General features: G+C 59.5%; 2 protein-coding genes across 3 annotated transcripts; one reads left to right on the forward strand and one right to left on the reverse strand.

The window, feature by feature from the left end:
- Window positions 1-138: 138 nt before the first annotated feature.
- Window positions 139-2,983, reverse strand: HPDL (4-hydroxyphenylpyruvate dioxygenase like). Its single transcript, XM_065673496.1, has 2 exons — window positions 2,918-2,983; window positions 139-1,790 (listed from the first exon to the last, which is right to left on the reverse strand). Exon 2 carries the CDS (start codon window positions 1,777-1,779, stop codon window positions 616-618), a length of 1,164 nt encoding a protein of 387 aa, XP_065529568.1. The 5' UTR covers window positions 1,780-1,790; window positions 2,918-2,983; the 3' UTR covers window positions 139-615.
- Window positions 2,984-4,343: 1,360 nt separating this feature from the next.
- On the forward strand, window positions 4,344-7,598 carry LOC136010845 (selenoprotein Pb-like). 2 transcript variants are annotated; one of them, XM_065672577.1, is made up of 5 exons: window positions 4,344-4,390; window positions 5,183-5,402; window positions 5,506-5,718; window positions 5,825-5,960; window positions 6,602-7,598. In XM_065672577.1, exons 2-5 carry the CDS (start codon window positions 5,200-5,202, stop codon window positions 6,866-6,868), a joined length of 819 nt encoding a protein of 272 aa, XP_065528649.1. In that variant the 5' UTR covers window positions 4,344-4,390; window positions 5,183-5,199; the 3' UTR covers window positions 6,869-7,598. The 2 variants fall into 2 exon arrangements, with proteins under 2 accessions (XP_065528649.1, XP_065528648.1); XM_065672576.1 differs by having other exon boundaries at window positions 4,345-4,395.
- Window positions 7,599-14,137: the final 6,539 nt, after the last annotated feature.

Raw genomic sequence — 14,137 nt, forward strand, 5'->3', positions numbered from 1 at the left:
CTGGCAGGGATGGGCCTGTCCTGGGGGTGTCCAAGGGGCAAGTGGCCTTAATTTAGGGACTGCAGGACTGGGGAAAGCCTGATTTGGGGGGCACTCATCACATCTTAAATGGAAGGAGAGGAAAAACCAAAGCAGTGCTTACAAGTTAATTCTTTAATGGAGAGGAGCAAGAACCCATTGCTTGCCCTGTACAGGGGCTGGCCACGCTCTGGTGGCAACCACTGGTAAGTGGCAGTGTCCATGGCTCCTGCGTTATCTGCTCCCCTCTGGCAGCCCCTCATCCCCCTGTGGCAGGGGGAGCTGCTGTGCCAGCAGTGTTCACAGCCGTGCAGAACAAGGCTCATTAAGTTAACATGAAATGAAGGAAGAGCTCTTCACGTGAGGTCAATAAATCACTGGGAACCCAGGGAAGAGAGAACTCACCCTCCATCATGGGGGATGCTCAGAGTCCTGCTGGACATGGCCCTGAGCAATGTGCTCCCACATGGAGCTGGCTCTGGCTTGATCTGGAGCTGTCCCTTGGTCCCTGCCCCTGGTATCTCTACAGGGCTGTATTGCCCCAGGGTTGGACCAGAGAGGATGGGGAGCTGAGGGAGGAGGACCGCAGTGTTGCCACTACTGCTGCTGGTCCATATAGATCTGCACAGCTTTCCACAGTGCCCGTATATTGCCTTCCCCGAAGCCTGGTGCTCCCCGCCGGTCAATGAGCTCCAGGAAGAAAGTCTCTTCAGAGAAGATGGGATGGGTGAAGATCTGCATCAGATACTCCTGGGAAGGGCTCTCTGCAGCATCAGTGCCCTTGTCCCTGGGTGCTGTGGTGTCCAGCAGGATGCCCAGCTCTGACAGTGCGTGTGGGTCCTGCCCGGCCCCCTCGATCTCCTCTGCTTTGCCATCCTGGCTGTAGTAGGTGCCTGGGGGTGTGAAGAACCGCGCTCCCCGCTGCTGCAACGTCCTGGTCGTGGTAACAATATCAGTGGTGCGGAGGCCGACGTGCTGGATCCCGGCCCCACCGTGCTGCTCTAGGAAGGTGTCAACTTGGTTGGTGCCATCCTTGGAGAGGGACTCAGCGAGGACGAGCTTGCAGCTGTGTCCCGGGGTGCCCTGGGTGCTCTGCAGGGCAAGGAGCAGCATCCCTGTCCCCTGCCCCCCGAGCACATACCCCTTGTCCAGCCTCTCCTGCGGGTTCAGCAGGAAGCGCTGGAAGCCGAAGCAGCGCTGGTACCAGTCCAGAGCTGCTCGCGTACCGCCCCGCCGGCACACGTACGTGATGTGGTCGAAGTGGGTGATCTCGATCCCATCCCCTGTGGCTGAGGATGCTCCTCGGATGGGCTGGAAGCCGGGCAGGAAGGGTCCCCGGTAGCGGGATCGGTCCAGAAGGGTATGGCTGATGTTGCCCACAACGGACCTCACCACCCCATAGGTGACGGACCCGCCGTCATCCCTCACCTCGGTGGGAGGCACTGGCACAGAGCATCCCCGGCTCTGCAGCTGCCTGCAGAGCCCCGGCACATCGTCCACCTCGAAGCAGACATTGGAGGCTGTGCCCAAGGTGGGCCGGGGGTCCACGTCGTAAAGGAATTCAGTGGCAGGTGCTGGATTCAGGCGCTCATTGAGGAGGAAGACGGCGCATCCCCGGCACAGAGCCAGCTGCCGGACCCGCGGCGTCTCCCGCACGGCCACGGGCTGGAAGCGGAAGGTGTTGGCCAGGTCCTGGGCCCAGCCCTGCCTGTAGGGCACGTGGAGGGAGATGAAGAAGGGGCGGCTCAGCGAGGCTGCCATGGCTGGGCAGGCTGCAGGGAGGATGCATGGGGTCAGGGGGGTTTGTTGGTCATGGGAAGCAGCCATTCCCCACCTTGCACAGAGCCTGAATGCATCTGCATGCACCAATGCATGTAAATCCGCACCCCTTAAAGGAGTGTATTTTTAATAAGTGGGTCTCCCAAGCCAATGTGCACTGTGTAAGGGCACCCACCTTTAGACCAGCTGCAAAGAGCTGCCCAAAGATGCCAAACCATCCCACCACCCCTTTGCTATGCTGCCCCGTTGCACATCTGTGCCTGGATTCGCACAGGGGGAAAGCCCTGAGCCTTGGCTGCAGCCGTGCAGGTCCCTGCTGGAGCCCTTTGTCCCTCAAGGATGCTGCAAGGAGGCTGGGGGTAATCGGGGTGAAGGAGATGTGCTGCATGTGTAAGCAGGACTCCAGGGACACGGGTTGGGCAGGGAGAGAATGTTCTATTCCAGCAACAGCAACGTGGAGGATGGACTGGTAAACAGGGAGCTACACTCTGGTTACAGCCAAAGGGCCCTTGTGCCTGTAGTGCCCACAAATGGTGGGGGTGAGCAGCACTGATGTGCCCTCCCCTCCCCAACAAGGATAGTGTGGAGCTACTGTGCTTCCTGCAACAGGCTCGGGGCAGTGACCTCGCCTTAGGGTGCAGTGGGTGAAATAGGAGAGACGCTGCAGGAAGAGACCTCCCTCCCCACACACATACCCTTCACTGTGAAGAAGGGGAATGCTCTGTCCAAAACCCCACCCGGCATCACCTCCCTGCAGCATGCCACTGAGGCTTCCTCACCCCACCGAGGTGCGCTGGGGTGTATGGGGGGGGCGACTTAAATATCCCCTTCCACCGGCCCCCAAAGGCAGGGCACAGGGCTCTGCCACGCTGGGGCTGCAACCCTCAACTGCCACGGGGGAGGGGGGGCCAGCGGAGCCCCGGTGGGGTGCTCCACAGCACCACGGGGCGCAGGGTCCTTGCTGGGGCCGCTGCCCGGTGAGCACATGGCAGGGCCCGGACGGCGCTGCCTCCCTCCCGCTCTGCTCCCGCAACCACCGCCGCCTGCCCCGGCCCTTGCCCCGTCCCCCGCCACCCGCCCGCCCCGCGGGGCCCCGGCTCGCCCTCGGCCTGCGGCTCACCGGGGTCAAGGCTGCGGGCGAAGGGGATGCCGGGCAGCGCCGGCCGCGGGAGGCGGTTCAGTTCGCTCCTCCCCGGCATGCAACTGGCCGGGGGGGGACCGGGCAGGGAGCCGGCGGTGCCGGGGAGGGTGAAGGGGAACGGGCTCCCGGTGCAGGGAGGCGGCGGACGCGGTGTCGGCACGGCGTGGGCGCCGGGGGAGTGCGGCGGCGGGACATGAGGGTGCTGAGAGTGTGCGCAGCCTGCGTGCGGGGCAGGCACCAGGCTGATAACCACACGCACCGCGGCCACCGGCCCGGGGCTGAGCAAAGGGGGAGATGAGCCCCGTGGTGGCGTGGGGTCCCCTGGGACCGGAGCTGAAGTGGCTCATGGCTGTGCTGGGTCATTCCTGACAGCGGGAATCCTGCTGGGGCAGGACTTGCAGTGTGGGGTGTGTGCCCCTGCGCAGTGCTGGGGGCTTCACGGTGCGCAGGGCACCCGGCCTGGCCTCGGAGGAGCAGTGTGCGTGTGACGGGTGACAGGGTCTGACATCGCTCATGGGATGGGTCTGCTCCAGGTTGACCGTGCACCCTGAGCACTGCCCGTGGCCTCCTGTCCTTGCCGACATGCCTGAGCCCCTCCAGCCCCCGGCGGCAATTCCCTGCTGCTTATGGCTGTTTTCAGAAGGCTGTGTCCCCCCTCTATGTGTCTGGGCCGTGCTGCTGCCCCCGCTGTGTCTGCCGCTGTTCCGGCCTTATCGTGTTTTTGTGGAGAGCACAGGTACGATAAAACTGCTCAAATATTTGTGGAGACATCTGCGTGTGACCAGGGAGGAGAGCCCCTCCTGCTAGCCCGACGGGCAGGATCCACTGGTGCTGATTTCCCAAGGGAGTGCAGGCTTTTCACACCGCCGCAGCCCCCTCAGCCAGGGCTGGGCAGGAGGCATGAGCCTGGACGCTGGGGGCTTGCTGTGGGGCCAGGCACAGCGGGGTCTAAGCGCCGTTGTGGCACGGTGCAGCAGGACAGCATGGCCTTTGGGGGGGCACCCTGCATGGCAGGGAGCTGTGGCACCCCAGGGGTGCGGGTCCTGCAGCCCTTCACTGCAAGCGGTGCCCTTGGCAGTGCCCCCAGCGCTCCTGTGCCCGCGGGGGGGGGGTTCGAGTGGCCCTGACCATCTTTTCCCTGCGGCACTGCCTGGCACCCTCTGCTCCAGCCCAGCACCAGGCACCGCTTTGCCCCAGGGAGGCTGGGGCTGGCTGCAGCAGCAGGACCCCGAGGCTGCGTGGCACGGAGCGGGACAGTGCTCGCCTTGTTGCCGTCCCCCGAGGCAGGCGGCGGTGGCCGGGGCGCAGTCCCCGCTCCGGCCAAGCTCCTCTCCTCCCTCCTGGGCGGGGAGAGTGGACAAGAGATAAAAGGGAGACCAGGGCCGGGTGGGCATTGCCAGGAGCCGCTGGGGCCACCGGGAGGGAGGTCTGGCCGGAGGACAGCAGTGGGAAGTGCGGTACTGGGGGCTTGTTCTCATGGGGGAGAGGGCTGGGGGCTGGGGGTAGATGCATCCATCCATCCTGAGCAAACCCTGCAGCCCCCTGCTCCTGCTCCGGCCCCATGTCCTCCCCCTGCCCATTAAATGTGGATGCTGGAGGGATGCCCGTATTTCGGGGGGGGGGGGGGGGGGGCTGGGTTACGGGGGGCTGTGAGAGGAAGGGGCTTCAGGCAGATATTGGGGAGCAGGGGTTTAAAGGCTCTGTGCACCCCTCAAGTGCTTCATGGGGAGGCAAAGACTCTCAAGGTGACCTGAAGGTGAAACCATCCCAGTCCCAGTGACTCCCCACTGGTAGCCGAGGTGACAGGGGCTGCATCCCTGCCTGCCTCTGGGACAAAGACAGACCCCTGGCTGAGGTTGGGTTTGGGCTTTGGGGTCAGGGGGGTGGAGAAGACCTACGGGGGGAGCAGGACTTCATCCCCTAGTATGTGGAGCGATTCCCTTGCTGCTGGGGACGGATGGGGACACTCAGCTGTGGCAGTAGGTGCCCACTGGAGACTGCAGTGAGGGTGCTGTGCTTGTCAGGAGCTGGGCACCACGATTCCCTCACCCCATCCCCTTTTTGTTTTCTCCCGCAACGCGTGGTTCCCAGCTCCCAGTGCTGTGCTGGGACCAGTCCAACACTGCCCACCAGTCTCTGTCTGTCCTGGAGGGGGGTGCATGGGATTGCTGTGGGGCTGGGAGGACCCCATCATGTTGAGCCCTGGGGCAGAGGGGACACTAATGCCCTGTTCCCCCCTGCCAGGGGGTCCAGGGTCCGGGATGGGGCTGCTGGTGCTGGCCCTGGCTGCCTGGCTGGGGCTGGCCTCAGCCTCCGAAGGGGCAGACAACAGCAGCCGGCTCTGCCAGGAGGCACCGGCGTGGAGCATCAATGGCTTGAGCCCCATGGAGGAGACTATGGGGCAGGTGACAGTGGTGGCCCTGCTGAAGGCCAGCTGACACTTCTGCCTGCAGCAGGCCCGCAGGTGAGCCCTGCTCCCCTGCCCCAAACCCAGCCCTGCTGTACTGGGGGCCAGCATCACAGCCCCACACCCTGGCACCCCCATCCCATTGCCTCCATCCCCGCAGCCTCGGGGGCCTGCGGGACAAGCTGGCCCGGCAGGGCACGGTCGATGTCCGCTACATGATCGTCAATGAGAAGGCACCGCTCTCCCGCGCCATGTTCAGGGAGCTGGAGCGCCAGGCCCCCCCGGGCATCCCTGTCTTCCAGCCGGAGCCGGAGGACCCTGATGTCTGGCAGGTCCTTGGGGGTGACAAGGATGACTTCCTTGTCTATGACCGGTGAGTGTGCCCCGTCTCGGCTGGGGCTTTCCTGGTTATGGGGCTTTTGATGGGCTTCCAAAAGCTCCCCCCCTGGCTTGAGCTGGACCATGGTGTCTGCCCGCAGGTGCGGCCGCCTGGCTTTCCACATCCAGCTGCCCTACAGCTTCCTCCACTTCCCCTACGTGGAGTCGGCCATCCGCTTCACCCACGGCAAGGACTTCTGTGGCAACTGCTCCCTCTACGCCAACACCACCCAGCAGGTAAGGAGCAGGGATGCTCGCCGGAGCCAGCTCCCTTCTCTCCTCTGGCGCTGCACATCAACCTTATCTTCATGTCAGGGACAGCTCGGGGTTGGCAGCTGCACTCAGCCGTGGTTGAGAGGGAAGGTGATGAGAGGTCTGGAGTAAGGGCACTTAAATGGGTCAGAGCTTTCAAGTGGAGAAGGAGTGGACTAATGGGGTCATAGCCCAGGTCTGGAAGAGCTAACTAGGGTTGTGGCTGTTCTGATGTAAGAAAGGGGCAGGCCATGGACCAGAGCTGGCACGCTCAGGGCAAAGGAAAGGACATCGCTCTGGGCTCCGCAGGTGATTGCTCACTTCCCAGGAAAAAAAAATCCATCTGGAAATATTAAATGCAAAGTCCCTTTCCTGGCTCAGGAATTCCCTCGACCACAGACAACTTGAGCCAAGGGATGTAGGTACAGAGGCTTCTACTCTGTGTGCTCCAGCCTCTCCTGTCCTCCCTGGGTCAGGGCTGGAGAGCCTTTGCTCTGACCTGTGCAGCCTTCTGCATGATGGATGCTCCTCCACCTCCACACCAGCTCGGATTTGTGCTTGCAGGCTCACTGCAGGGCTCTGTGTGCACTCACACCCTGCGCTAGCCCTTGTGTTGCTCTCCTCAGGCTAACAGCACCACGGAGGCCCCTGCAACCCTGAGCCCGCTTCCCAAACAAAAGGGGAAGGAGACGGAGACCCCCGTCCGCCAGCAGAACCCCATCCATCCTCACCGTCACCACGGGGTCAGCGGCGAGAGAGCCACAGACCCAAGTGGGGACCACGAACGTGCCACCCATGCTCACCGCCACGATGGGGACCATGGCCAGCCCCATGGAGACCATGGCCAGCCCCATCACGAGGGGAAGAAGCAGAAGGAGGGAAATAAGCACTAAACCAGGGTGGGCAGCCTTGCAGAGCCCAGTAGTGTGCAGACCATGCCAGCTCGCTTCCCAGAGGCACAAAAGGACTTACTTTGGGCTGCTTGTCACTAGCAGCATTGGTGTAACCCCCTCCAGCATCCCATATGTGGGTCATTACTCCCATTCTGTGACCAGGGACGAAAATCCCCCTCCAACCCTGCGGGGTGCCGCGTGCTCAGCCCCAGGGCTCAGTTCTGATCCCTCCTCCACCGCTGCCTGCCTTCCCGTGCTTCATGAAGCCTGCTGTGCAAACCGGGGTGTCCCGGTCGCTGCTGGCTGACACTGCACGGGGCAGCAGGACAGGGGTGGAAGGGCCGGAGCTGGGGTGGGAGCAGCACTGCTGGAACACTCTGCTCATCCTTGGCACCCCTGGATGTCCTGGAGCGAGGGGAGAGAGAGCGTGTACCCCGCAGGATGTGATCCCAGGGGATGCGGGCACCAGTCGCAGGTCCCCATGGTCTAAACCCTGTACCCCTACAGCTGCCACTTTCTGGGGACCCCCCCCCCCCCAAGCCTTGCACACGGGTATGTGCAGTGGTGATGGGTGGCCGCAAGATGGTGGCCTTGTCCCCTCGTGGAGACCTAGGGGCTGTATCCAGGACCCACAGCCCTGGGAGGAGGGGGGAGGATGCTGGGGTCTCTGCTGTGGGAGATCGGAGGATGATGCGGGTACCCAGAGTGAATAAAGCCTCTGTGAAGTGAACCCTGCTCAGCCTGGTCTCTGGTGGGGCTCCTCCTCCAGCGATTGCAGGAAGCTCACCCAGCACAGGCTGGCTCTGGGCTTTTTGGTGGGCACAGGGCACACATCTTTGGGGGATGTGGACCCCATAGAGCTGGCAGTGATTTGCATTCCCTTGTGCAGATGTTGAAGATCAAAGAGGCCCCATCTCTTCATACCTTCTGGATACCTCCTCCTGCCAGGATGTGAGCCCGGGGCTTAGTGCCCCCCAGGGCAGGGCATTCACCTGCACTGCAAAGGGGGAAGTTTGGCCGGACACCTCAGTCCCCGGTTTGTAGGTGTGATGTTGGGGGCCTGCCCTGAGCTGCTGTTGTGGGGCCAAAGTTCCTACACATAGTCCAAAGTCATCTTGGGCATCTTGGCTCCAGTGCCCTGATCGGTCCCCACTGTGAGCGTATCATGGGGCTCCCCAGCCCTCAAGTTGGATGCACCCCTGGTAGGCACCCTGGGCTGCCCCATGCCTTCAACTCCAGCCCCATAGCACTTCACTCTAGCTCAGTCCATTATCCCACACAGCTCCACTCATACCTGCTGTGAACTCTCCATCTCTCAAGGCTCCACAGCCTTAGTGAGGAGCAGAGATGTCTTTTCTGCTCAGTGTTATGTGGTGCCATGTGTGGTGTGTGTCCTGCTGATGATGCTCTGAGCTGGATTTCTGCACCCCTGCACCCTGTCTCTGCAGGGAGTGCTCTGCCCAGTGACTGGGGCAAGAGCCAGGGTGAAGAGGAGCTGTTCCTCACTGGAATGAGAACAATGGGATCAGGTTGGTCATTCTCACCAGCTCAGGGGAGCCAGCCAGGCTCTCCCATGGGGTGCTGGCTGAGCCTCTGTTCCCCTTCTTCATCTCTCTTGCTCCCTCCCTCCTCCTCTCCCTTCCTCCTCTACCTGCTCCAGCAGCCACAAGGGCACCTCTGTCTGCCGCTCCTGCCATCAATATTGAGGTTATCTTTTTCTTCTGGCAGCTGCTGTAATTGAAACAAAGCAGGCCGGGCCTCACGGGCTCCGCTGCTCTCACTCATTTCGCGGGTGCTGCTGAGACAACCAATTCATCTTACCCATGCGCGGCTGGCCTCTTTTCCTCCAGAGCCAGGCAGAGCCCTCTCCCCTCCACGGCTGGTGGGAGCAGTCTGCTGTGTGCTGCTCTGCCCCAGCCTCCCGTCCATGGCTTGCAGCAGCTGGGTGCTGGCCACCAGCAGGAGATGCCACAGCGGGGAGAGGTGCGCGCTGGGAGGATGCTGATGACTTTTATCTCTTTCTTTTGCTTTCCGATGCTTCCTTTTGTTAAACTCCACATCCTTTCCTTGCACAGCTCCCAAAGGTTCCTGTCAAGGAGGTGACAGGTGATGAGTGGGACATACATAGATTTGCATTCCCTTGCTAATGACCAGATCTGCGATTAGCAGTGGCCCACATAGGGATAATGTCTGGTGCTGGGTGGGCAGCCCAGTGGTGCTTCATTGCCTCCCAGCAGATGAACTTCCAGCCCTGAAGGCTTGGGTTGGTATTCTGCTTTAGGTATTGAAACTGAAGCTTGGGGAAGTGCTGTGACACTGTTAGGGTGAAGTCCTGCATGTCTGAGTAATGGCAAAAGTTGAGGGTAAAGCTGATGCTGCTCCATATATTATTGTCCATAGGCCTGAAGGGTTTGTGGGTGCTGCATTTGGGGCCCCCGTGGCATCACTCTCCCCTGAAAGGAGACCTGGAGCTCTGCAAAACCTATGTCAGTGTCTGCACTCCTGTGATGCTTTGCTCTGAGTGGGGTGGAGGAAAGGTGTTTTGGGGGAGTTAAGAGGCTCTTCACATCCCCGATGTCTCAAGGAGTGGGTGCTGTTAGCAGGAGCCAGGGAGCCCCAAGGAGTGCTCAGCTGTTGGGGGGCTGGCTCAGCAGCAGGGATGCAGGGAAAGAAACTAGGGCTGACTTCAGGTCCTAGCAGTGCTTTTCCATAGTACCCTAGTGCCTGTGGTTGTGCCACCACCCCGGAGGAGGATGCACTGCGGTACCCGGGTGTCCATGGATGTACCATCACCCTGGAGGAGGATGCGCTGCGCTACCCTAGTACCCTATGCCTCCACCCTGGAGAAGGACAGATCCCAGTTCCACATCACATGCGTCCTTGGCCCTGTGTGCTGCTCCTGCCGAGGGCCAGGCAGATACTCTTGGGAGAGAAGGGAACAGCCAGTTCTAATGTCAACAGAGGCCTCTTGTACAGTGATGCTGTGTCAAGAAGAGGAATGGGTCCCTCCTCCTCCGCCCATTCATCTGGCAGCGGGGCTGGCGTGCCGCCAATCCAGGCTGCTTTGGAAACATCTCATTGAGGAGGCAGCTGAGCCTAGGAAAACAGAATGAAAATACACAGAGAGATCACTGTTGTTAGGCAAAATACATGAGAGTGGCTGCATTTCTGTCCCCCAAGTCCACCCCAGCCGGGCCCCTCTTGCTTCTGTGGGGTGAGGGTGAGCGCTGCTGCCTGGGAACGGCAGCCCTGTGTCTCCATCATGGGTTAGGGGCTGGGGAGTGAGGGCTGGAGAGATCGTCTCCAGCTTTGGCCAACTTGCTGACGTCCCTGGTGAGCAGTCCCAGGCTCATCCCGGAGTGGCGTCACCCGAGGAGATGGGACAGGGCAGAGAAACAGCTGCAGGAATGAGCCAGCCCCAGTGACTCGTGTGCCCTGCGTGTGTGGCCACCAGTGCTGGAGGCCGATGAGGACCGGGCTGAGGAAGTGCATCAGGTATTGGCCTGGTTCATTCCCATCTCCCTCCCCAGCATTAGTCATGGGCCCTTGCTGGCCATGAGGCCACCAGTGGGGCAGAGCCAGGTCCCCGGGTTTTCAAAGCCCCATTGCTTGGCATGTCCCATCTTTTCTCTGCTGGCAGAGCGAGAACAGAGTCACCCCAAAGCAGCCCCCAGGGACAGAGCGTGGAGGCACCTCTCTGCCTCTTGAGCAAAGGTGCATCCAGAAGGTTTGCTCTCCTTTGTTGTAACCTCTCTCCTCCCTCCAAAGGCCTCCAAGTCTCTGCCTGGCCGTTTTCTGACCTACAGGAGACCCATTCCAGCTCTTTCTCTCCTTCCTGGTGCATCCAGAGGGATCTGGGGGAGGCAGAGGTGGAGCCGCAGCCCCATGGCGTATCAGGGCTCTCATCCCCACGCAGGTGCTCTCAGTGCCTCCCTGGTGCAGCTTTGTGTGGCTTCACCTCCTCTCTTTGTGCACCCAGCACAGTCCAGCCATTGCTGAGCAAGGACAAGAGCCATTTCTCTGTGCTGCTTGTTTCTAGCCCCTACCTTTGCTCGCTGCCGATGTACGATGGCACAGAGGGCACAGTTTGCTTCTGTTATTTATGATGTTGATCTGAGGGTTGAAAGGAGCCCAGTGTGAGCAGAAAAAGCCCAACCAGCACCCCAGGACATACACGTCTCACCAGCCCAACATGCATAGATTTGCATCACGGACCTGAAGCCCAAGGCTGAGACTGGATCCTGCGCTGGTCCCTGCATTCATAGGAGCTTTCCTAAGCCCTTCTCCTCTTGTCCTCCTGCCACAAAAGCAGCTAGCAAGCTATCCCTTTTTTGCTGCCGTGTGAAGGGAGATTTGCTGTGTCTCTGTCTCTCCTCAAGTCGAGTGGGGTGCGATGCTTGGATTCCAGCTGAGCCACCACATCCTGCTCTTGTGTTGGGCGGCTTCAAGTGGCACAGCCTCGTACTGGAACTGCCAGTACCTTTGCTGAAATGTCACCGTCTGCTCCTGGCTCCTGCGCGCAGTGATGTGTGAGGACATGGTGCTGTGGAGGGGAGCTGGGGTAGGTGGGCTGTCAAAGGGAAGGTCGGTGTGGTGCAACCTCCCCTTGTCCCCCTGCGGACTGGTTAATGCTGAGGGTAGTGCTGGGGTCTGGCCTCACGAGTGGGTCTCCACGTGGGCTCTCCACACTGTAGGGAGTGAAAGGAGCATCTGTCAGGAGGAGGATGCCTGATCTTGTAAGGGAGCTGAAGGAAGAGGACAAACCCATGGAGCAGCCTCTGAGAGAGAGCACTGTAATGGCTACTGAAAAGATGCAAATCCTGAGCTGGGGGGCAGCTCCCTAGTTCCTGTGAGAGCCCTGGTAAAGCTATAAAAGAAAAGCCAAGTTAATGATGTTTGTTGGTTTTTGTTATTGAAGAGATCGCAGGCTGGAGTCTATTTTTCCTACATGGATGTACCCATGGAAAGGAGACCCATGGGGCCTACAAGGATGCTTGAGAGGGACTCTTCATCATGGACTGTAGTTATAGGACAAGGGGTAATGGGTTTAAACTGAAACAGGGAAAGTTCAGGTCAGATCTAGGGAAGAAGTTCTTTACTGTGAGGGTGGTGAGGCACTGGAATGGGCTGCCCAGGGAAGTTGTGAGTGCTCCATCCCTGGCGGTGTTCAAGGCCAGGTTGGACAGAGCCTTGGGTGCCAGGGTTTAGTGTGAGGTGTCCCTGCCCATGGCAGGGGGGTTGGAACTGGATGATCTTGAGGTCCTTTCCAACCCAAACCATTCTGTGATTCTATGATTTTGGAATTAAATTGGTGAAATGGATGACACGGAATGACCCAGACCAGGAGCTCCAGGTGTCTGCTGATGCTGAGAGTGGCCTGGGATGATGGCAGACATGACAGTGATGGTCCTGGTCCTAGCAGTGCCTGAGGAGCAGCAGCTCAGTAGGGCTGACAAACGGTGCAGACGACTGTAAAGACCCAGCAGTGCCGGGCATGAGGAGAAAACTTACAAATTGGGCTGAAATGATTCCACTTCTGTCAAAGCTGCTTTTTTGATTTCATAGGCTCACAGACTGGTTTGGCTTGGAAGGGACCTTCAAGCCCATCCAGTTCCAGCCCCCTGCCATGGGCAGGGGCACCTTCCACTAGAGCAGGTTGCTCCAAGCCCCATTATTTTCTTTACTTTCCCTAGCTACCCAGCCAATCAGCGTACAGTAATGAGGCCACACAGCCAATGAGCATCCAGTGATGTGGCCAACCAGCCAATCAGCCCTGTGGCACTGTAGCTTCCCAGTTAATCAACCATGCGGCCTTGCAACCTCCCAGCCAATCAACCATGGAGCCTTGTAATCTCCCAGCCAACCAACCATGTGTCCTTGTAATCTCCCAGCCAATCAACCATGTGGTTTTGTAACCTCCCAGCCAATCAGCCATGGGGGATTGTAGCCTCTCAACCAATCAGCTGTGCCTCGTGTGCCCATTGGAAGTGGCATGGGCCTCGGCAGGCAGGTCTGCTCACCCCAGCAGCTGGTGCCTGGGTTTCGTGCCTTCATCCGAGGCAGACTCCACCGCTCCCTTGTTCTGCCATTAATTACGCTCCATAGCTGAGATTTAGTAGCTTCTCTTTGAGCCTGGATTTGTCCAGCTTTCAGCCTCTTCTGATGTTTTTAGCTCACAGAATTTGTGTTTCATCTTCTCTCCATTACAGACCTTTTGTTTTTTCCTGAAAAAATGAAGCTGGTGCAGTGTGTTGTTTCCCACTGGTTTAGTTTCTCCCTCCTTTCCTAAAAGACCATTCTCCATACAGAACTACCTACATTTTAATTACCATTTGCAAAGTGTGTTAAATGTGGAGGGTAAAAGGCTGGGATGATGCAAAGGAGTTATTGTGTTATCTACTGTCAGTTCTCTGCACAGGGAAGGGGAGCAGAACCCTGCGTGATGGAGGGCGGTGGGATGAGCTCGATGCCTGGCCTGACTCCGACTTCCCACCTGGCTGGATGCTGCGACCAGCTCACATCTCTGAAGCCGGGGTATACCTGGTGCCAAAGGCTAACAGGAGCACTGTTTATGCCTTGCTTTGCCATCATTTATTCATACTCCTCTAGCCTGCAAAATGACTTCCCGGTTATTTTAGCATCACTAATTAAAGGGAGGGATCTTCAGCTGCTGGGAGGGGGGTAATGAGCGGGGGGCTGCTTTCTGCTGAGCTCAGCCCCGCAGCAGCCAGGCTGGCTGGGATGGACGCTGCCTTTGCATGGGGCTGAGTAACTTTCTGGAGCACTCCATGCTTTTAGGCTCTGTGGCAGGGAGGTGACTGCTCCTCCTGGAAGCCCAGGGTCCCTGCCCAACCGTTCCTCCATGCTTAATTGCTTGCCTGCACAGCAAATGCGTTTGCTGGAAGGGTGCAGAAATCTCCATGGCTCGGCAGAGGCTCAGCACTTCGATCAACTTATGGGGGCTGGAGGAAGGCAGCCCTGGCAAGCCAGAGATGTACTGACATGTGTGTGTGGGAGAGAGGGAACAACAGCTCCTGACAGCCACAACTCTCTGGTAAGATAAAAGGGACTGTCCAGATCTGCCTGATCCCAGCCTCATTCCTGGTACCCAGGCACCTCGCTCCATTTCATTCCCTTCTTCAGTGCTGTTCCCTTGTTCCTCCTTCCCCTCTGCTCCTGGGTGCCCCCTCTCCAGCTGTACAAAGGAGCTTCTCCCCTGGCAGTGGATGAAGGATAAAGCAGCTACAGCACCCTGAGCATCCTCTGCTT

This window comes from Lathamus discolor, chromosome 3 (assembly GCF_037157495.1).
Source record: "Lathamus discolor isolate bLatDis1 chromosome 3, bLatDis1.hap1, whole genome shotgun sequence".
NCBI classification, from domain to species: Eukaryota; Metazoa; Chordata; class Aves; order Psittaciformes; family Psittacidae; genus Lathamus; species Lathamus discolor.